Source organism: Coturnix japonica, chromosome 4 (assembly GCF_054131305.1).
Source record: "Coturnix japonica strain WE chromosome 4, WE-NBRP24, whole genome shotgun sequence".
NCBI lineage: Eukaryota > Metazoa > Chordata > Aves > Galliformes > Phasianidae > Coturnix > Coturnix japonica.
The window spans coordinates 36314813-36336911 of record NC_140666.1 but is presented as its reverse complement, the minus strand read 5'-3'; the positions used below and the strand labels follow the sequence as shown (position 1 = coordinate 36336911).

Sequence of the window (22099 nt, the reverse complement as noted above, 5' to 3'; positions counted from 1 at the left end):
TGCAATGCTGTAATTAAATTAATGACAATCCTGTAATTTCATGTATTGCTGTGAAGATTCATGAAGGAATGTGGAATTTGCACATAAATCTAAATGTCTATTTTCTCTTTGGATAAAAGATGAGAATTCACACAAAGGTAATGCAATTGCTCAGTGCTACTTCTGAGTGACTTGAACAAATCTGGATAATAAAGTAAGTCCCCTCCGGATCCTTTGGCTACAGTGGCAGCCTGTTTGCTGGGAGATAGCTGCCAAATGTTCTGTTTCTGCTGAAATAGCCATTTGTCAGTAACCAAACCCTATGAAATCATTGCACGTTTAACAGCAACAAGGGGCATTTTAAAAACTGCTCTGGTCATGATGCAGTTGGTGACTGAAGATAATTTGGGCAGGGCTCATTTCATTACTCTGCCATTCATATTTTGGCCCATTCTTAGATTCAGAATCATAGTTATTAATGTTGTAACAGACCTCTGAGATCATCCAGTAAACCATTCAAAAACCACCAATGTTGCCCACTGAACTGTGGTCCTTAGAATGATAATTTAAGGCTGGAACATCACAACAGTGAAATATGTATTCATTTGCTTTGCCCATAGCTGTATATGAATGATGAGAGTCCTGAGTGGTGATTCAAGGGTTGGGTTTGTATTTTAATTGCTTGCCCGTATTTCTGAAGTATCAAACATGTTAATAATTCTGTTTAAATCCCTTCATATTTGGTATAAGGACAGTAATGCTGCTCTGATGACTGTATGTTCTTTTGCTGGTAAGATTTTCAGCATACTTGTTGATATACCAGAAATGAAACTTTTTTTTTATGCTTACAACATGTGAAATAATGAATAGTAGTTTTGAAATACAGTTGTCATTTCAAGCATGCATTAGTGACTTTGTGTATGCTCTGCAAAGTTGCTGCAAGCAAAACATGTAAAGATCCCTAATGTGGTTTCAATGGGAGTTTCACTCCTAAGCCACTTTTTTTTTTTCCTTCCTAAATGCTTCTAGGCACCACTCTCTCTCCTGTAGAGAACCAAGTAATGGTTTTTACACGTGAAATTTGAGTGGTTTGATAATCCTTGATAATCAAAGGAATAGCAGCTGGGTGTGATGAGCATCATCTCTCTTAACTTTGAAGTGCTTGGATCTGTGGCTGCTGTTCTCAGGCATTCCTGGCTCTTGCTTCAGCTGCTGCTGAAGTGTGTTTCTTGGTTCTGTCGTGTAAAAACAGGTACCAGAACACAGTATCCATCCTTTGGTAAATGCTATGATCAGAAATTTCTCATCACTGTGTGTGAAAAATAAACATGAAGGTGCCCTTCTGAACTCAGATAGCAGCAGCTGAGGGCATGCAGGACAGAGGGATATCGGGCACCTTTCATTCTGCTAATGCTTGCTTGCACTTAGAGGCCATGAGATTTTGTAGAATACAAGTTATTGTATATTCAGGCACCTGAGTTCTACTCTAGTTATATTGTTGGCATTTGAGCAGTTACAGCTCTACCTTTTGATTCCTTTTGGTAATTTTGTTCTTTTTCTTTTGGTTTTCCATTAGACTTTTCCCATGCTTAGATGATTAGAAAAAAACAAATTTTGAGCAATTAGACCAGATCCATATTTATCCCAAGACCTGCACATGTGTATATGTTGCATAAAGCTACTAGTGGTGCCATTGAACATGTGCAAGCCCTAGCCAACATCATCTAAGTCTTGTAGAATTGGTGCTCCCATATGCTGCGCTCTAGTTGCTTCCAACTACTATTTAGGGTTCTAGTTGGCAGCTTGTTATGACCTAGGTAAAGCATGTATAGAAACTAGGATTGCAGCCTTCATGAGATCATCCAGCACGGTGTCGGGAGAAGCATTTATACTCTCTCTCTTGTGCCTGAGTTAGATTTCTGATGGAGCTTTAATGGAAAGCCCAGGCTCCTATCCTATATGTTTAAGTTACATGCCTTAATGTTAAATGGTACAGGTATCCTTCCCCTGCCAATGCACAGTGTTTAATAGAGAAGGTTGTACCATGACGTAAATTTATCCTGCATGTATACTAATAGATCTGTGGGAATATGCTCAAGTTCATTCATGTTTTTTCTTTAGTTTGAGCAGGTTTTCGGATTTTTCTGCCTTCTTCATTTCCCTGCACTGTTGTGTCTCACAGTTATTCTTTGAAAATTTTCTTCCGTTTTGTTGGACTGCAAAAAATGTTAGCCTTGGTAACCACAATAAAACATGTTAGTACAGGTAATAGCAGAACTTCTGTGGAGTGGGTTTTGCGTCATTAGCTGTCAAGGCAGCAGAAGATGAGTAGCTAAGTGAGTAAGTAACGTGTAACATTATCGTTGACGGAACATTTCTTACCATTAAGCCTTCAAACTCTTATTCAGCTGTCAACACATGGGCACTTTCTGGAGCCAAATTCTCTCATGCTGTGCACTGCCTGCAGCTCGCCTGAAGCTCAACTTTGACTAAAAGTGTTGATTTCGCTTCTTTTAGCCTTGTACTCATTTAGCGTTAAAACCTGCTTAGAGTCTGCCTTTTATTCTGTAAAGTACACATGCATGTGTCATCCCTCGCACACTTCTGATGTGAAGTTAAGGCGCTCAAAAGATATGCTAGTAATCGTAATGAATAATTGATTAGAAAGGAGTCTGGCAGTGTTAATTGTGAGGTGCAGCTGAGTGAATGCCAAAACAAAAGCTCTTCTAAATGTTTCCGAAAACCTTGTAAAGTCTTTAGCATTGAGCAACAGGGTCAGTGCACTGAAGTGGAATTTAAAGGAGGTTCTTGAATGTAATGGGTTTTGACTTCCCTTTGTCATGTGCCTCAGTGCACCATTGATTGAGCACTCATTTGTTAAATCAGCTGTGCTTTCTGCCATTTGTCAGGGCATAGACACTCACTGCAGCTTTTTTCTCTTCAAACGAGAGTTTCTTGTCTTAATAAACCATGGGCGTAAATTAGTTCTTATCTGAGGTGATCAATTTATCAAGCAGAGAGGCATGTGAAGATGGTCACAGGGAAACACTTTAGGAATGTTTTATTTTCTTAACTGTTGGAAGAAGGAGGAAATATCAGGGATACGTTTTAGCTGAAACATCGATAATTCATGTCTTTAAACTCAGCTCCCAGCAAAATGCTCAGAAATGATTTTATTTAGAAAGCTCTAAATGGTGTGCATTGAAAGAGTAGTTTAAGGTGAGCAGCGCTCAGTCATTTCCTTAAGAGATGTGCAAAGGAAACCTGAGGGTTAAGGAAAAAGCAGCGCCCTGTCCATCTGCAGCTCAGCGAGATGCTCTCTTATTAGCGGAACAGCTAATTACCTGGAGTATGGGGGAGTGCTGTAGGTGCCCTGCATACCTGATCAGAGTTCTGGCAGCAGGGCAAAAGAAGGAAGACCTTGAGAATGTGCCAAAAATATCCCTTTATGTAAGCAGATGCTATTACCTTTGGAAGAGAATAGTCACTTAGCCAGAATGATTATTGCTGCTAGTAATAAGTATTCTACAGATGGGCCATCAACTTCAGAGGGATGTACATGTGCAGTATTTAAGATGGCAATTACTTGTCAAATCTGGAAGTGCTTCTCTTGATGCTCTGTGCTCTCTGGATAAATGACCAAATCAGATTTATTTACTGATTGTCTTCCCACCTCAGGGTCTGAGTGAATAGTCAGGAGTGACCTGAAACTGAAGACAAGATAACACTGGGAGTTCTTCCAACTAGTAATGAAGCTTCAAGGCATTGCTTGATCTCATCAATAAGTATGAGTTCATTGAAGAAATACCTATGACCAAAAAAAATGGGGTGGCTGTCAGTTTCCTGCTGGATATAGGTTCCATTGTGAGGTATGCTTGGAAGTAAGTACTCTTGAGGGTTATACTTAGTCTTTTTGGAAACGAGTTTGAGAAAGATGGCAGAAAGGAGAGACCTTGGGGAAGAGAAAGGCCAGTCATGTTGGCAGAAGAATTTGAAACTTGTGAATAGCATAGAAGTTAGCACTGTAACTGCTTGGATATAAATAAAATGAAATGTATGGAGAATTATCAGCCCCCGTGCTGCCTCCCTTTTAAAGAGGAAAAAATAAGACCCCACTTTTTTTTCCCCTTAAGTGCAGAATGTCTCATTTTTCCAGGAGCAGCTGTAAATGGTTAGCACCTCTAGGCTTGGGTCTATAGTAAGCAGGCAAGTAAAACTGCTGTGAAGTTGCAGGTGATGAGAATGAAACGGTGTTTTCCTGTTTAGTGGTAAATCATGGTAAGCTGAATTGTGACCACATGTTGCAGTTGACAAACATGTCTTGCTTTGTTGGCAGGTACACTGCAGTGACACCTGCTTGTGTTACCAAGGCCATCCCCCACAGCACAGCTCTTTGCTCTGAAACCCACTCTACAAGTAGCTGGTAACTTCAGCAGCTGTTTTCACTTTTGATACTGTCAGGCGCTCAGGGACGGGTTCCTTTTTTCTGTCTCCATCTCCCTAGGCTCTATCAAAAGTGTGAATTTGAAACCAAACAAAATCAAACTTCAGTCCACATCTTTGCTCAGCCTTTACATGTACATTTTCCTGTTTTGAGTTCTTTTAAACTGCAGCTATCAGAAAGAATAAAATAGTGCATCACCTAGTAGGGTACTGAAGTGATCATCCAAGCAATTTTCCTCTCCCTGAAGCCAGACAGCCACAGCTTTTTATTACTGACTGACTGAACTCCCTGTGTCTGTCTGTCTAGGTTGTTAGGCCACCTGGTTGCTGTGATTTGTGATGTTGGAGTCTTTTGATTGTAGGAAAAGCAGAAATGCTATTTTAAATACAATATTTACATTAAAAAACAAAACTCTCTTGTAGGAGGTGTATCAAAAGTAACTCAGCAGTTTTATAGCATACAGTATGTGTGTATGTGGAATGCGCTGGCAGGCATCTGGCAAGCTGCTCCTTGGGAATGCTTGCACATTTGGGGATCCTGAAGCTCTTCCCTTACTCTACCTTTGCAGAACAGTGAGGTTAAAAACTTCTAGAGATGTTAGATGGCTGGCAGTTGTGTTGGAACACCCAACACAGATTATTATGGCTTCTAACCTATAGGATTGTTGTTTCTGCTCTGGGGATGAGATGGTGATCTCTCTGGTGTTGAATCCGGAAATGAGAATGTTGCCAACACTGTTGCTTTTTAGTAACAGGACCTTAATTTACCACTGTGGGATGGGATATATATCTGTGCTGCCTTAGAGGTGTCATTGCTTTAAATATAAGAAACAGTTATGTGCAATTGTAAGTAACTGAAGCAGCTATGTTTTGTTCTGCCACCTGTGTGAGTATGCTGCAAAACTTCAGGAAAACTCAGGAAAATGGGATCTTATTCACACTGAATTTGAACTTGTAACAAAAAGGGTTGATAATGAACTGATGATAACTAGAACAGCGGGTCAGAATCCCCTCTCTGAGACATATTTTGCAGGCTCAGCCAGACAGGAGCTGTTGTAATTCTCATCTATAAGGCATCCTCTGCAGAATGCTAGCAGGGTCTGTACTGAACACCAGTATGAGGCTGTTTAACCTTTCCATCAGATAGGGACTAAAGCTGCTTTATAATGGGTTACAACTAGTTATTAACAACTCATACTGAGCCAGATGAGGATGTGTTAGGTTTTCTTTAATTGTGAAATTGTTTCAGCTGCTAATTCACAATGATGTGTAGAACTAACATGAGTTTGCATGTCTTGATTTCTGTTTGAGCAATTGAGACACCTGAAAATTACTTTGAAAATCAGGTCAGTTATTAATCTTAGGATGCACTAAGAATTGGAGCTCTCTCAGCAATTCACATATTCAAATTTACTTATTTGGGGTGGAGACAGTGGGGAATTACTCATTCCATGAGCCCTTTGGAGAGTACTGTCTGCCGCTCACAAGATGACACATTCCATGAAAGTTATTGATCACGAGAGCAGGCAAAAGCAAATCTCTGGTTTCTTAGAAAAGCCTGGAAATTCTCAGTAAAAAATTAAAAGCCTGAAGGACACGTGTTGTCCCGTCAGCTAATGAGGTTCTCTGAATGTGTGTGGTGTGTTATAAGGGATTTCACTCTTCTACTCTACTTGCAGAAGGAGAATAATCCTGTATACAGAGAAGTGGGGTCTTTGGAAGTTTAAGTCCACAGATGACCTGGCCCCATACTGTGAACTTCCAACCTTGCAGTCGTGCTTTGGGAAGGGTCTGGGCAAGGGCTGGGGCAGAGAGCATAGAGGTACAGTGTAGGCAGAGGGCTCTTGCCCTTAGAAAGGGAAGGAAGAGGTCTTGGACAACCTCTATCCATTGTTCCTTCATTTTACCTCTTCTAACACAATAAACACCTTCCAAGTTAACACTGTCTTGCCATTTGAACCCTTGGGAGCAGAAATCAAAAAACCTTTCTAGTCGGGGCTGTGAAGGAAGTACTTTGTCTTTATTTGGTTCTGCTCTCCAATGCCATCTCTGTTCCCTGCCTGTGCGGTCTCTGCTAGATGAAGACTGTTTTGTTTTCAGAAACGATTTTCCCCCTCTGGAAATACTCTGTTATGTTACAGAATCAAAGATCTTCATTTTAGGGCAGATGATTTAAATGCAAAACCAGTGTTTGTATCAGACAGGAAAAGCAGGCTCCTTCTAACGGCAAGGTTCAGTAGTGGAACCCATAGAGGAAATTGAAGTACAAAGCCAAGTTTTTGTTTGCCCATCAACCCCCCCTTCTCCACCCTCTTCTGCTTTTATTTTTTCTATGTGCTGCCTCTGCCTGAGATCTTAGTTTTCTGCATCTTAAGCTGCTCCCATACGCCCAGTGTGTGCAGATGTCACTGTTCCCAGGTGAACAGTGATGTCCCACCTTTGGCAGAGGATGCCCACAAAACCCACACTGCACATGTGTGGGCTTCTTGATTGTTACCATGCTCAGTTTCTCAGTGGTATCTCACTCTGAACTAAGTGTGAGGTAAGCACTGGGCAGCCTGGAGCCTGCATGTGCATCACTCCTCTCTGCTTGCAAGGGAGGTGGCACTGGAGCCCACCAATATAGATCTGGGGAGATGAGTTTTCTCAGGACCTGTCAAGGCAAGGTCACTGTAGATAGAGCTCTTGAAAGTGATGGAGCCATACATTCGACCGTTTTCCAGCATGCTTCAAAACAGTGTCACATTTATAGGAAGCAAGATGAGAAATTTAGAGTGTTGGCTTGAGGTGCAGGCTGCTGTAAGCAACACCTCATCCAAATGGGTCACCCGTGACTTTTGAGTTAGTGTGTGAGCCATGGGTGAGAGGAGCTGAGCATACACAGAATCATAGAACCCTGTTACCAGGAGAAAAGTTTTTTTACAGCTTGTATAGTATTGGTTAAATGAATAACAATCTGTCTAGTCATGCTGAGGCATGTTTGGAGTTAAAACTGAGAAACCACTGCTATGAAATAACTTGGTAACTCTTTAAACAGAATACAATTTCTTTTGAAACCAGATAGTCTTTGCTTGCACTCATTTAACCTGAACAACCACTTCTCTGCAGTTTGGGGCTTTTTATCCTCACTGTGCTGTAGTGATTTGTGATGTTCGAGGCAGTTATTTTATTATCTGCCAAAAAGGGCACTTTATGTTCCTTTTTTTCATATTCAGTCATTGATAACATATTCAACCCTTGAATGTTCAGCAATTTATGCACAGTTCTGCTGAATACTAGAGTAGCCCATTCTTTGCATTAAAAACAGTTGTCACAATGTAACGTGGGGTCAGTACATGGAATAGTGTGTTGCTGATTGCTTTGTGAATCTTTGCTTGTTTTTAAGCCGTGTGCTTTTGTTTGCTGTTTGCTTCTGCAAAAGATGATACGACAGCATTATTTGAATTGGGATGTCTTGCTTTTGGTTTGCATGTGAAAGCACATGCTTATATGCTTTCATTTCTTATACAAATGATTTAGTTCCAGGCTTGCTGAAAAGAAGCATCTTCGTCCACATCTTTCAAAGTGGAGATTGATGAGTGACTCACCTACTACAGAAATTACTGTGGAAGTCAGTGTTTGGAAAATACAGTGCCAGACTTATTCTGGAATTCATACAGGTGTAGAAAGCAAGAAAGATTTGGGGTTGCAACTGAGTTTGTTTTGTGTGTGTCCTGAAGACATTTGTAACGCACCATGCACCCAGCCCAGGGCAGTGGTACAATGTCACATAATTACTTATCACTGAGACTGCACTCACACTGTCTATAGAAATGTATGTGGTAACATAAAAGGAATAACAGATAAAACTATCTTATCCTTTCTAAATATTATCTAACTAATTCATTAAGATCTGCATGTCTTTAGAAAGGCTGTTGTTTTCACTGACTCTGTGGATACGTGTTTATGTGTATTAACTTTCTTCAATCAGGATTTTAACTGAGGCTGAACTTGCTGGGTCCTTGGAAAACAAAGCCATTTTTCCTCCCTCTGTGTAAAACATGCTATTTGACTCCACTTCAGTATGTATTCATTATCTTAAAATAGAAAGGACCTCTCCTTCCTGTGCTCAAAATCAACATTATTGTTGAATTCATAGGCCTAGGAGAATACTGGTTGCATTACAAGAAAATCATTTTCAATCTGTATGGTGGAAGAAACCATCAATTATTATGAAAAGAGTTAATCATATCTCCCCTTTTGAAATACCCCTTTTCTCTGTCCCATGTTTGCAAAAGAAGATGCAATCAAATGGCAAACCTGTGTTTTTGTTCCTTTTCAAAAAATCCTTGACAAGCCCATGACACAGGCTACTGCTGTAGCTGTACGTTTCTATTCATTATTGATGACTTGGGGCCAGGCAGGCAGCACAAGAACACGAGCAATATAGATTACCATACTGGGGGCTGGGTTTTGTGTGTTTGTGTATACGTGTGCGCATGCACACGTGTGTGTGTGTTTTTCTTGGCTTTGGCTTAATGCTTTTGAAATGCTCTGTTCTGAAGGGAAATCATATCCAGGAATAGTAAGGGAAAAGAGGCTGAATGAGCTTTGTTGTATGTGTTAATAAAGCAATTTGGGGTACTAAGGAAAACAGAAAGAATACAGGAGTGAGCTCAGTCATGTGCTAATTATTATTAGCTTAACTTTCCAGCAGACATGGAGATGATCCTGCAGGGTCCTAAGCACATTTATTCCAAATGAATTTAGAGGGCATTTCTCATCTTGGAATGTAGTTGGTACCTTTTGCCGATGGGAAATTTTCCTGACAGAGAGCTGTCTGATTTATCTGTATTTCCAGACTAACTGTACTGTTGGTTTGATCTTAGAGGAGGGGTGGAATCTTGCTTCTTTGCTACCACAGAACGAACCCACTTTGTGGATGAATGAGTATTAATCCAGCACTTTATCTGCAGATTTTAAGTGGTGTTTCTGAATTTGAAGTCCCTGAGAGACCTTTGCAATGCCAGTTGTTAAGTGTTTTACTATTACTGATCAGTGAGTGAATGCTTATGGGTTTTTATTGGCATGACATTCCTGTTCATTATACCAAGTTTTTCTTCCGTTTGTCATGGAGGAGTTGTACAGTGTTTTATACTTGCGCTGTTTGAGGTTCTTGGCTTTAAGAAAAATGAGGGAGATAGGAGTTTATTTAAACAAAGCGTGTATGACAACTATCATAAAGCACACTCCAGTTCAAATATTGATGGTGTGTTTGTGCAGGCACTGTACTATTTAAATAGTCTTCAGTTATGAGAGAGGCTATAGGAGGAAAGAAATAGAATCAGTTTTCATGAGTGCTTCTTTCTGTGGTATTTGTCAGCTTTTGTCACAGCTTATCTTACAGGTTTCTGTAACTACTCCTGGCACAGAACATAGAAAAACCTGCTTTCTCTTTGTTTTGGGAACAGGTGAAAAACCATTCTGCCAGAAAAGGGTCACTGAACTATTCCAAAAAGTAGTATCAATCAGAACAACGCTTATTTAGCACACTCCTTTACTTTCTGGAGATCTCTTTGCTCATGGTTGCAACTTAATACTCCTCAATGTGTTTCAAAACATGGAATCGATTAGATGGCTAATTTGATAGTGTAACTTCTCTTTTAGAAGGAAGTTCCTTCCTCTGGAAGGTCCCACAGCACCATCTAGCGTGCCGTCCTTTCCTGTTGTGAAATGGCTTGGTGGTAGCTGGTTGGATGCTGAGTCCGACGTGTTTTGCTATTAATATTGTCTTATTAACTAAAATTAAGATCTGATGCTTACTGTAGATAGATCTGTGTAGAGAAGAAATCTGTGTTGTCTGTAATCTTCTTCCAGAAAACATACCTTAATATTAAATGGAAAAATAACTTTTATTCAGAATGTGTATATCAGTACATTTCTATTTTCTGTGCACAAAGTAAAGCAGGAATTGTAATGTGTTCCTAACACGGCACTAGCATACGTTGCACTTAATGCAAAAGAAATGTTAAGTTTTTCCTGTATTTATTTTGCACCCTAATCTTCTAGACTGTGTTGCTTTCTTCTTCAGTCCCCCTGAGCTGGGAACCTTCTTGCATAGGAGAGAGAACAGAATAGTGTCAAAATGATTTTTGCAAAGGAAAGGAGGTAGATCAGAAAATGCATAGGTATGGCTAGCTGAGAAGAGTCCCTTCCTTTCTATTAGGACTCCTCTAGGGAAGGCCCACTTTGTGGAAACATGAATTCAGTTCCCATGCTAATGTATAGGATTAGTAGTCATCAGTGCTGACACTGCATAATAAATAAATGTGAGTAGGAACAGATAGCAGCTACTGAGATTTGAATTAGGGAAAAGTATTGTGCATGTAAAAGATTCTTGGTGAGGTGGGATGTAAAGGAGAGAGAAAGTGTTGAGGCCGACACTGATGGTCAGCTACAGTGAGAGAAGAGGAAATGAGAAGCAGCTGGAGCTCCAGGCTTGGCATTGTCACTGAATGTACTGAGGATGCCAGCAGGACACCTGCCTTGATGCCTTGCGCAGGAGAAAGCCAACAGGGAGCTTGAGGGAAGGTGCAAGATGTTTGAGCAGGTAACTGGCTCTCTCCTCTTCTAGAGAGGTGTGCGAAGGCCCTCTGACCTCCTTTGGTCATGTGCAGTAGCAGGGGGAATGCTGCAGCTGAAGGCAAGTGTAGCCAGGAGCAGTTTTCTCAGCTAGCAGCAACCTCTGCTTATCACAAATGCTGCTTACCGGATGACTCCTGTCTAACTCAGTTCTATTCTGTTACTGGTACAGTATTGCTGTTCTTAGCGTAGGCTGCGAGATTAGAAGCACTCATTTCCAACTCAGATCCAGATTTCTTTGTTTTTTGTGCATCGTTCTGGATGCTATTGCAGTAGCACCTTCAAAGCCCAAGGAAGTTTTTATATTTACTTTAAAACTTCAGTGTCTTTACTTAACTATCGCTGGCTAAGAAAATTTCTCATGTGTTGAAGATGCCCTCTGCTGGGAAGCCAGGCAAACTATAACTATATAGAGTTTTACCTTTGTGAAATACTCCTCATACTCTTTGCTTTGCTCTCAATCCTGTACTGGAACCCAGCCCTTCAAACTTATTTGAAACAACTCACAAAGCACCATGCATAATCTCGTAGATGATATGAAATGTGGTTTATTTTGTCCCCTCAATAAAAGAGAAGCCATTTGACAAAGCATCTGTAATGGTATGGTTTTGTTATTAAAATCCTTTATTTTCCTAATTGAATGAGTTGCAGCTCTTGTTGTGGTACATATTTGTAATTATACTTGGATTAGGGTTGTGCAAAACTGTATTTTAATTCTGACTTACAATTCACCACCTTAGTGCTGTAGCATGTGAAATTAACAGAATGTGTGAATTTGACTTTATGCTTCGTGCTTTTTTCAGTATACTTCTTTATTTTCATATTGTTTATTGTGGGGAGAATGGGTGTATCTGTGTCCTAAAAAAGATCAATTCATAAAGCCCTTGTTCCTCCCCCCCTGCATTAAGATCAATCATTTGATATAAAACAGTACAATAAAGAGCTAAATTAAAAATTTCACTCTGAAGCTCTGCGATTTTATAAGCCTTCTCCAATAACACCCTTGGAGTAGCTGACAAAGAAGGGATGTGCAGTAGGGGACTTTTAAAAGACTGCCTTCTGCAACTTAACTTTGAAAATAATAACATTGGAAAATGAAGACAACTGATTATTTGGCATCAGAAGCCTCTGTGATGCCCATGGGGGATGAGCACAAGAGCACTGGAGTTGTGTTGGAGGGCAATGACTGAAATGATAAGCACAACAGATTGTGCAGTTCTATCTAGATCTCTGAAGTGGCAAGAGATAAAAACTAATATATGTGCCATTTATGTGGACATTTAGTTTGAAAGACTGGGGGAGCGTATGCGTTAGAAATTAAGAGACCTAGTTCAACATCTAATTCAACAAAAATTTGTTATCTTCAATATTGACTTTAAGTAGAAACAAATGAGTAACATGGTTTTTATGGCCACTCTTAGACAAGTATTAAAAGCTGTTTAAAGAATCTAGAAAAAGACTATCGCACGCAGGCTCTTGCAGTCATTTGTTTCATATAATAATGTGCTGAAATGTTTTCCAAATTATTTCAGTTACAGGCTTGAAATCATATTATTAATATGGTTTAGTACTCAGAAATAGCTGTGCAAAATACACAGTTGCCTGTGCAGATCTTTCTGTTACAACTCCATTCAGAACAAAATGGTGGTTTCACAAGGGCTTGTACAGGCCACTCCTACCTGACTTTTAGTTGTTGTTTTTGCTCTTCTGATTCGCAACCAAAAAAGTTTATTTAGCAGGAAGGTGTTTAACTTTTTCTGTGGTGTGTGTCTGGAGGCTCTGTGTCATTCTGTAGAAGTTGGGAGTGTGTGGAAGAAGGGTAAAGGCAACTTCTTCCTGAAGCTTTTGCCTGTTCATCCAGGTATATGAAAGCCCTGTTTCAGCAGTAGGAGTCAACGTTTATATAATGTCTGAAACTGTGATGAATGCAGAATAGATCAACTATATTGTAATCAGGCTGAATGAAGAGCGTACATAACATAATGTCCTGTCCAATGAGTGGTGTCTTATACAGGCATGAGGCCGCTATGTGGGATTGTGTAGCTGTGCCTTCAGTAACTTGTGAGGGTAGGGGAAGGCTTGCACTCCTTTGTTCAGATAGATGGAATTGGCTTGGAGTGCCACTTCCAAGCACAGAACCAAGAGAGCAAATGGCACAACAAGAAATGGAAGTAATGTTTCAAGGTAAAGTCCATTTCTCATTCTATGAACAGTAAAGTTACAATGATTGTCTTTTGTTGGGCAGTAGGGTATGTGGGGACCTGATCTTTCCAAAAAATGCTGCTGACTCAGGGCAAGGGTAGAACAAGCAAGAAACTGTTGTACACAGATGTAGGTAGTTTCAGTTATAATTTATTCCTGTTCTCTGAAGAAATTTTCAGAGTTCATAGCCAGTTTTCACATGTTTCTTCGTCTGTAGTAATCAAAGAGCTGTGCAGCCAGTTTTTACTAACCTTTATTCAGCTTATAACTTAATGCTGCTTACACTTCTGCTCCTTTTGTGCCCTGTTCTGAGGTACCTTTTAGCATATGGTAATTGATTTCTGAAAATATACACTTCTGTGCTTTCTAATTGTATTTCTTAAGACAGGCCCAAGGCTGCTTTGGTTAAAGGTTGCTTTTTTGTTTGTTTTCTGACTTCCTAATTGCCTCACGTGTGTCACACTGCTGACCTGGGAGAATGAAGAAAAATTGCATGGAAGTGTGTGAGTAAAGGAGAGGAAGGAAAGTTCACGTATATTTCATGCCTCATTACAATAATCCTTACTCGTCTTCTGCCATGTGTCCCTTTGGACCTGTGCCCACCTTGCTCTTACTATTTGCATAATTTCTTTCTTAATGATTTGCCATCATAGATGCCAATCCATCATGCTATTTCCTTTTGCTTTCTAATTTGGCAGCCAATTACATATATCGATTCTACGTATTCTCTGGGAGAAGAGAACACTTTTTCGTATCTGTGCTGTACTGAATGAAACCTCTAAGCAACTTCTTAGCATGTTTTATCTATACACGGCAAATAGTGATTAAATGCATCTCTGGGTCCCTCTCTCCTGTTAAAGGCCACATGCATACGCATGCACACAGGCACGTGTGTATTCAAAGTCTCTTAAGAGAGTTCAACATCAAGACATGTTTCATGATACTTGCTGTAAAGTGTATTTACAGGTATCTACTATGGCTATTCTGACTCGTATTTTGTATCAGTGTCTTGAGTCAGGTTGAGATTTCTGTTTGTTTTTTTTCCTTTTCCACTGAAATCGCTGAAATATATTCAGTCAGTCTTTCACATCAGAGGTGTAAATGGATTTCTTGAAAGCAGTCACTTTACAACTCTGACTCCATTGTGGGCAGCAGTCAGAAAGCTTAACACTCCACCCCAACTTCGAAGATGCTAAAACCATGTAATGACCTTTCATTCTCAAGGGCAGATGCTCAGCTTCTGCTAGAAGTGCTAATCTCCAATCTGTTTATCTCTGTACACTATCTGACAGCACTTGCCTGGGAAGCAAATCAGGGAAAGGAGTAGTCTATCTTAGATACTTTTACTTTCTGATGGTGTTAATAGTCAAAATATTTTAAAGCCATGAATTTATTTAGCCCTTTTCTTAATTTTCTTTTAGCCTCTTTTTTTTGCCTTTTTTTTTTTTTTTTTTTCTTCCATCAGAGGTAATTGCAGGACATGCCACAGAACACACTGTCCTTGTTTTGCTCGCATAAGCAGAATGGGATCAGGTAACCATGATCCTCCTCTCCTTCAGATGGAATTGCTCTTTTTTTTGCCTTAGGAATCCAAGTAGTCATCACTGACTTCTGTTGGTTGGCTTTAAGTTGAATGTACTCTGTACGTTCTTCAGTAGGTGTGAGGCTGAACTGCATCATGTGGTGCTTAAGAGCATGTGGAAGAGCACACTTCTGATGGAAAGGCAATGAGTTGGAGCAAGGCATTGTGTGCGAAGTAAGGTAATACCTTCTGTTAGATGTACCTTAGTCATGTAAACCCTCCTTCAAATCTGGAATGGAAGCCTGAAGAGGCTGACTTTTGCACATAAAAGCACATCGAATATTTTCATAGCCCACCTCAGTGAGCTCTAAGACAAAGTTTGTCTGTTCTCTTCTATCTCCTGTTCAGCCTGATAGCCCTCGCTCCCCTAATAAGCCTTGCCTTGCTTGCACCCAGAAGCCATCAGTCGCTGCAGTGCTACTAACTGGAAAAAAATCCTTGGTGTTAATGTAGTCCTTGTTTTTTCCAACTAGCACTCCATATCAAAGTAAAACATTAGCATCAAATTAATTTGATTCAACAACAGCATCTATTTTTTAACAAGAATGTGTCTTTTCTCCTATGCTGCAATTGTTTGTCTTCCCAGGGAACTGCCTGTGTGTTGCAAATGGACAAGTTCAACCTTGTTAATCCTTTCTGTGATGGCACAACAGGAAACTTGCTTCTGCTTATTCAGATCTCTGGGTTTAATAGCAAAACTTTGCAAAGAATTGCAAGAACTGACCTTTTCAAGGCTAGACTTTCAACAAGCGCAGTCAGAAATCTGTAATATGTGTAGGGATTCTCTTCCTCTCCACTTACAGAATTATGATTAAGTATTACTATCACAGAGATAATGTTTTGTTTATGATATTTCAAACTTTGAACTTGCAGTGGCTGTTGTCCATTGTGTTAATACCTCAAACCAAGTCACAGATCCCATCTGAAGTAGGAAGGATGCTGTCTTTCTCAGCCAGCTATATAAAGTGGAGGGTTCTTTTGCTCTTGTTTTGTTTTTACCTCTGCATTTTCCTGCAATGCACTGAGGCATGAATCATGCAGTGGCTGATTGTGCTGAATCAGTGAGGTTCCTTCAGGTTTAGGGGAGAGATGGCTGTATTTGCCTGCTGGCAGCGTGCTCAATGCTTATTTAGAGCACAGCACGCTTCTGGCGTGTCACCTGCTTCTGTTTGATCTGGACAGGCGAGATACCTGGTGTCTCAGGCCTGGTACGTGTTGTTGACCAACACTCAGCTGAACATGAGCCAGCAGAATGGCCAAGAAGGCCAGTGACATCCTGGCTTGTATCAGAAACTGTGTTGCCACTAGGAGCCTTATGAGGAACAGCTAAGGGAGCTGGGATTGTTCAGTCTAGAGGAGTCTCAGGGGGACGTTATTGCTCTCTTCAACTACCTGAAGGAAGCTTTTGGTGAGGTGGATATCTTCTCCCATGTAACCTGTGATAGCATTAGAGAGAATGGCCTCAAGTTGCATCAGGGAAGATTCAGGTTGGACATTAGGAAGAACTTTTTCTCTGAAAGAGTGGTTGTTCTGGATGATCATGGAAGTCTTTTCCAACCTTGGTTATTCTGTGTTCTGTGATTTTTGCTTCTCTTTGCTCATGCACAGAAGAGTCTGAATTTGGAAACCTGTTGTAATGGTGTTCTGCTATCCCAGAATTTCAGGGTGCTTAGGGACTGCTCTACACTTGGTACTTTTTGAGCTGTGCAGTATAATTGCCCATAGGGTAAAGGGAAGAAGAGGGAGGTCAGTCTCTGGTATTCTTAGCAGTGTTTTTCATAAGAATTGTTCTTTGTATGAAGTGACTGCTGCATCCACTTTAGACAGATTTTGCTGTCATTTCTTCCATCTAAATATTGCAGACAATGCTGTTCACAAATTCAGCTCTTACTGCCTCCACCCCTTTCTCAACATAGTTTTCCTTCTTTAGAGCTGATGTACTTGAACACCTGTGTTTATTTATAGCTGTATCTGTATGTTAGTGTAGGTCTTCCTCTAAACAGTGACTCCCTAAAGCAATTCTTACTGCTTCTTGTCTTTCCTGATCTATTTAGTCTTTTGTGATCTTTCTCAGCTGTGACATTTGCAAAAAGATAAAGGATTATGGATAGCTGGACTGTGTGGCAGCCAGATGTGGCATATATAGTATTTATTTCAAAATATACTCTAAAATTCTGCTGTGCTTTCAAGTTGCACAGCTTACCTGTTGCCTGCTCTATCCTTGTGGTGGTTATTTTCTGTGTTTTGTTGGAGCAGTGTCTTGGCATGGACCCAGAAAACAAATAAAACACTAATTGCATAAGGTTTTTCTTTACATTAGCTTCCAAAATATTTAAATAAAGGGGAGTTACAAATGAAAAACTGCCTTTTTGTTTGATTATTTTTAACATGGAGCAAGAAGAAACAAACAACAAAATAGAAAATAAGCATCCCTACAGATGCACATAAGGAAGTTTTGGACTTTGTTCTTTGCACTGTGAAGTTTGTGAACAGCTGAAGGAATTATTCTTGAGAAATGTTTGGATGAAAAACACCCTTAGAGAAGTTCTGAGCAAGCTCTGTGAATTAGCATGAGTTAAATGATAAAATAATCCTATTGAGCAATAATAAAATATTGAAGTGAGATGGAAGGCTGATGGGGAATTGCTTTTTGCAGCCACGAAACTGAAGCATGTCATCTTAACTCCTATCCCAAACAACTCATTTTAAGAATTGGTCTCATGAAACTTAAAACCCTCTGTTTTGTCCAATCATCAGCTTTAAACTTGTTCCTTGTCAGTGAAGACAAAAAATCCTTTTGCTTGCATCTGCCAGGGGGATGTAGAAAGCTGAGGTGGTCCTGTGTGATTAAATTAGATGAAAGACTTGTCTTCTACCAGTGAGACATGAAGTCTAATCAAGTGAAGTGAGTTTTGAGATCTCAGCTCATTTCCTTGGGGAATATCAGCTTACATTACGCAGTCACGACACGTTACTCATCACGGTTGATATGTGGCTTTTGCTGAGATGAAGACCTGTGATTGGGCAGCATGGGAATCGATCCCAAGGAGGGGTGCCTTACTGGAGCCAAGATACAGCACAATGAGGGGAGGGCTTTAATATGTTTTTAAAGGTAACTTTATTTGTAGAGAACTGTATTTGTTATAAAGATATAAAGTTTTGGAGATAATCATATTTTTATCTGTCAGGCTTTCTGGGTTAGAGGAGCTTAGGTCCAGAATGGGGAAAGCTACAGTTAAAAAGTAAAAATAAAAAACCCCTTTTTACCGAGTATAGTTCCCAAAGTGGTTGATGTACAGTTGCTAAAAATAATATTAAAAAATAAAGTACACTGAAGAGTCAATTAAAACTTATTGTCACTTAATTTTCATGATGTTGAATGACATTTGTGCATTTCCATTTATCAAAGTACAGTGAGTATTCTGCTTCCCTGACTAATGAACAAATCTATTCTTTTTCTTCCAGGGCATTGTTATAACTCCACTTCTGCTTCTGCTTTTTGTAAGTATTTTGATCTTAAGATGTTGTTTCAGTGGGTAATCCGTATACTAGATAGAAATGTGAGTGATGTAACAGTGCTTAAATAACGGGAGATTTTTCCGGTTGATATTTGAAATGAACTGCCTTCCATTAGGACCTTGTGAGTGTGTCATGGTGAATGCAAACACTTTCTGCACTTCATTCTGGAAGGAGCAAAAGCTGTTGTTGTTGCAGCATCACAAAATCATACATTGCTAGTCAAGCTGAGTCTAAAGCAAAGGCTTTCTGCGTGAAGTGATCATCCAGGTAGGAAGTCTCTTGGAGAGCTTTCACTTGCAGAAGCTGGAAAACCTTGTAATGACACAGAATGGATGTCAGGCCAATTGGAGAGAGCACTGTTGAAATAAATCTGTACTTTTGGGCAACTAAGCTCATGGGCAGTTTTGTGGTAAAAGTTAATGGTGTCAGTGTGAGAAAGATAAATCACTGGAGTCTCTGTATGTCAGTAAGGTGATGCCACTTCATTCTTGTTAGTTTAAGACCTTCTCAGTCAGTTGTCTTCAGTCAGGGCCTTGGTTCTTCACAGCTTGTGGCAGAAGAAAAGGGTGAGGATGAAGTTTTATCTCCAGAATGGTAATGGATATTATTAAGTACAGAATAAAGGAACTTTAACTGGCAGATAATGGTTCTTTGGTGACTTCCATGTCAGTAAATCCCTGGGCTTGTGGAGGGAGGACTTGCTGTTTTGGTGCTAGTTTTGGCTTTGTGAATAGCAGGGAAATGGCCTGAAGCACTTCAAGGATTTCAGAAGTATAACTTGTCTTTTCAGTTTATCTTACTATGGTACAATATGTAATCCAGCACCCTGGAAAGAGGAGAAAGTGTGGACTTAGTCTGAGCCAATTTGTAAACAGCGTCTTGTTTTTAGTAGGGGTGCTTAAGCAGCAGATGTACTGTATGCATATATAGCATTACGTACTACTAGACTGGAATAAATAGTAGTGCGCAAGTGGTTACAACAACGTCAGCTACTGTCTCAGTAAAGCTGCACAGGAAGAATTCTATTTTACAGTATCTTATTTTACTATAGCAAATTGTCATTTATCTGGCATAGCTATGTTTATATAAGAACTGCTTTGACTGTATCATGTCTATCAATATATGCTAGCAGAGCTTTCCTAACACTTACAACCATATACTTACTTTACATTGAGAAATAGAATTGTTCTGAGAAAAATGGGTGTTTTGTTGTTCTTGCTCCAAGTAAATTGATTTCAGACCATCTACCTCTCTCTTTTCCTCTCTTATTCTCTCCTGATTGGAACATGTAATTGCCAGGCAAGCAATGAGCTACTTACTTATGACTTTGTTTCTAATGACTGAAATTTCAGCTTTTTTTTTTTAATTTTTTTTTTTTTTTTTTTTAAACTTTAGCTCCTTGACAGCTTTCCCCTGGCATAACCTGAGTTATGGTAGTCTGTATAGCCAAACCCTGGGCTATTTTTCTTGTAGAAATTGAGATGTTAAGGAGTGATTGGCCTGACTGTTCAAGTAAGATAAAATCTTTCCTTCTGTGACTTTATGAGCAGATAGCAAAACATTCTGTCCCATAAATTGCAGGTGTCGCTGTTACTTCTCAGTAGAGGTAGAAAAACTCTGAGTGTGTGCAAGAATCAGAAGGCAAAGCACATGCTTCTATTCTTCCTACTAGCCCTGGAGATGACTGTATAAGAAGTTTGTAAAATGCACATTAAGTGTTCTGCTGTTTGGGACAGAACTTGGAACTGTTCTTTTTGAAGAAGATAAATACATGAACTACTTTTTCATCAGAGTATTAAACTAGTCTGGGAAAGCCCAAAACTGAAGGACTCCTTTTATAGTGTGTAAACATTTAAAACTCCTTGATGTCTTTGCTAAGGAATTGACACATGGAGAGCAGCCATTTGGATCATACTGTGTGCACACCTTGCCAAGACAAGGTACTCTGTGACTGTTCAGTCATCCAGCAGCAGGTACTGGGGACAAAAATCTAAATGTACATGCTGTGCTATACTCTTCCCGTACCTTGGCAGCCTGTGGTTTAGACTGTCAAACCCTTTAGTTGTTGTGAACTGCTCCAATTTTCCTTTGAATTTCCTTGGTACATCTGATCTCAATGTGTAGTGGCATCATGCACACAGTTTGTGTGCTTCTAGCTGTGGCTTGATCATTTCATGTGGCACTGCATCTCATGTGCAGTGAGAAACACCAACTAGTAATATTCTGTTTATCTTTCTATACTGTTCATTAGTTTAGTCACGCAAATAAGTTTTAGTGCTTACTTAATACAGAGTGGAATTTTTAAATTTCAGAGTAGAGCTCCCATTTACCTCAAAAGTAGCTGAGTTGGTCTTCTGATGGGTAACACTGAGGGTTCTTTGAACTCAGTGCCTTCAGTGAGCTATAATTTATGAATTTGGAGCTGTTTGGCATTAATTCTTTCAGAGTCATACTATGATAATCTGAATACTGTAATTGAATTAGTGGTCCTATTTGTAAGGTTCCCCATATGTAGAGCCTAAAATATGCTCAGTGCTGCCAGAAATAAAATAAATTGTTGTCCATTAGCTTGTTATTATTTATATAGCTTTAGCTGTGGTTGTGGTTATGGTTTAAATTTTGCCTCATGTGCACCAGAGAACATATAGATCTGTACTGCCATTTCAGTTCCTAATTGCCTGGTAATGAAAATATAAGTTGTCTAAACAGCATTGATGAAGACAGGAGAGGCTCATCATAAATTACATATTAAATGCAAATAATTTACATGTAAATGCCATTTGTTTAAGATAAGATTGTCTGTTACATTTCTGAAAAGTAACGTATGCTATGGAACTTTGGTTACAAAGCTTACTCAAAAACCAGCATTCTAAGAGATTATGATTGATTTAATGAAACACCAAGTATTGTGCATGTAATTATCAGACAGTATCCTTTTGAGAATGCTTAGCTAGACTTTAAAGGATCACGGCCTTCTTCATGGATATGTCTGATTAACATTTCACCTAATAAGATGCTATTGAATCTCAACACGGAGGTGCATTAATCTGCGGTATAATCATCTTCACATTAACTCTTGTTACTAACAATTAATATATTCTCAGTAGTAGTGTTATAAATGGGCAGTGTCCCATAAACTATATATAATTGATTAAGGTTCATGTATATGGTGAGAAGAAGTGCTGAAACCAGCTGCTGTAAGATACCTCAGTTTCAAGTTAGTGTAGGTTTACACTTCACATTTCTTCTCAGCATTCTGCAGTGTTTCATTAATGATGATTAGGAGCCTGAATAACAAAGCACTCAGAAAGGATGCTGTACATCCTCCTCTTGTCAGCTCAGATCTTTAGCTGAAACCAGAGGTAACACAGAAATAAGCATTTTGGAGACGGACAGACAGATGAACAAACCCCCCTGAATAGCAAGAATGGTAATGCAGGATAAGTTTTACTTTTGGAAATAACTAATTCAATAAATGATGCTTGTGAATTGATGAAGGAATTCCTGAGGAATATAATCATTTGGATATGAACAGGAATGTCCATCTTCAGTTAGTATATGACTATGTTCTCTATGTTCTGTCTTTTCCTTTTGTGATTGTAATAATGTTCCCTCTTTGTATGTAAAGAGAATTTTGGAAGCACTGCACTCTGCAGCAGTTCAGCAATCATCAAACATACGTGTCCTTCGATGGTAACTTTAGACATGAAAAGAAGAAATATGTATGAAGGGATGTTTATTTTCATTCAGAGA

General features: G+C 39.5%; 1 protein-coding gene across 15 annotated transcripts in view; it reads left to right on the top strand.

Annotated features, from left to right (window-relative positions):
* The window catches only part of SLC10A7 (solute carrier family 10 member 7), a 135037-nt gene that overhangs the window by 68614 nt on the left and 44324 nt on the right, over positions 1–22099 (top strand). For 14 of the 15 annotated variants that reach the window (XM_015861163.3, XM_015861161.3, XM_085544957.1 and 11 more), the window contains one exon: positions 18293–18328. The exons of the other annotated variant lie outside the window; for it this stretch is intronic. In XM_015861163.3, coding sequence (XP_015716649.1) covers positions 18293–18328 — 36 coding nt within the window. The remainder of the gene's footprint in view (positions 1–18292; positions 18329–22099) is intronic. 15 annotated transcript variants of the gene reach the window in all.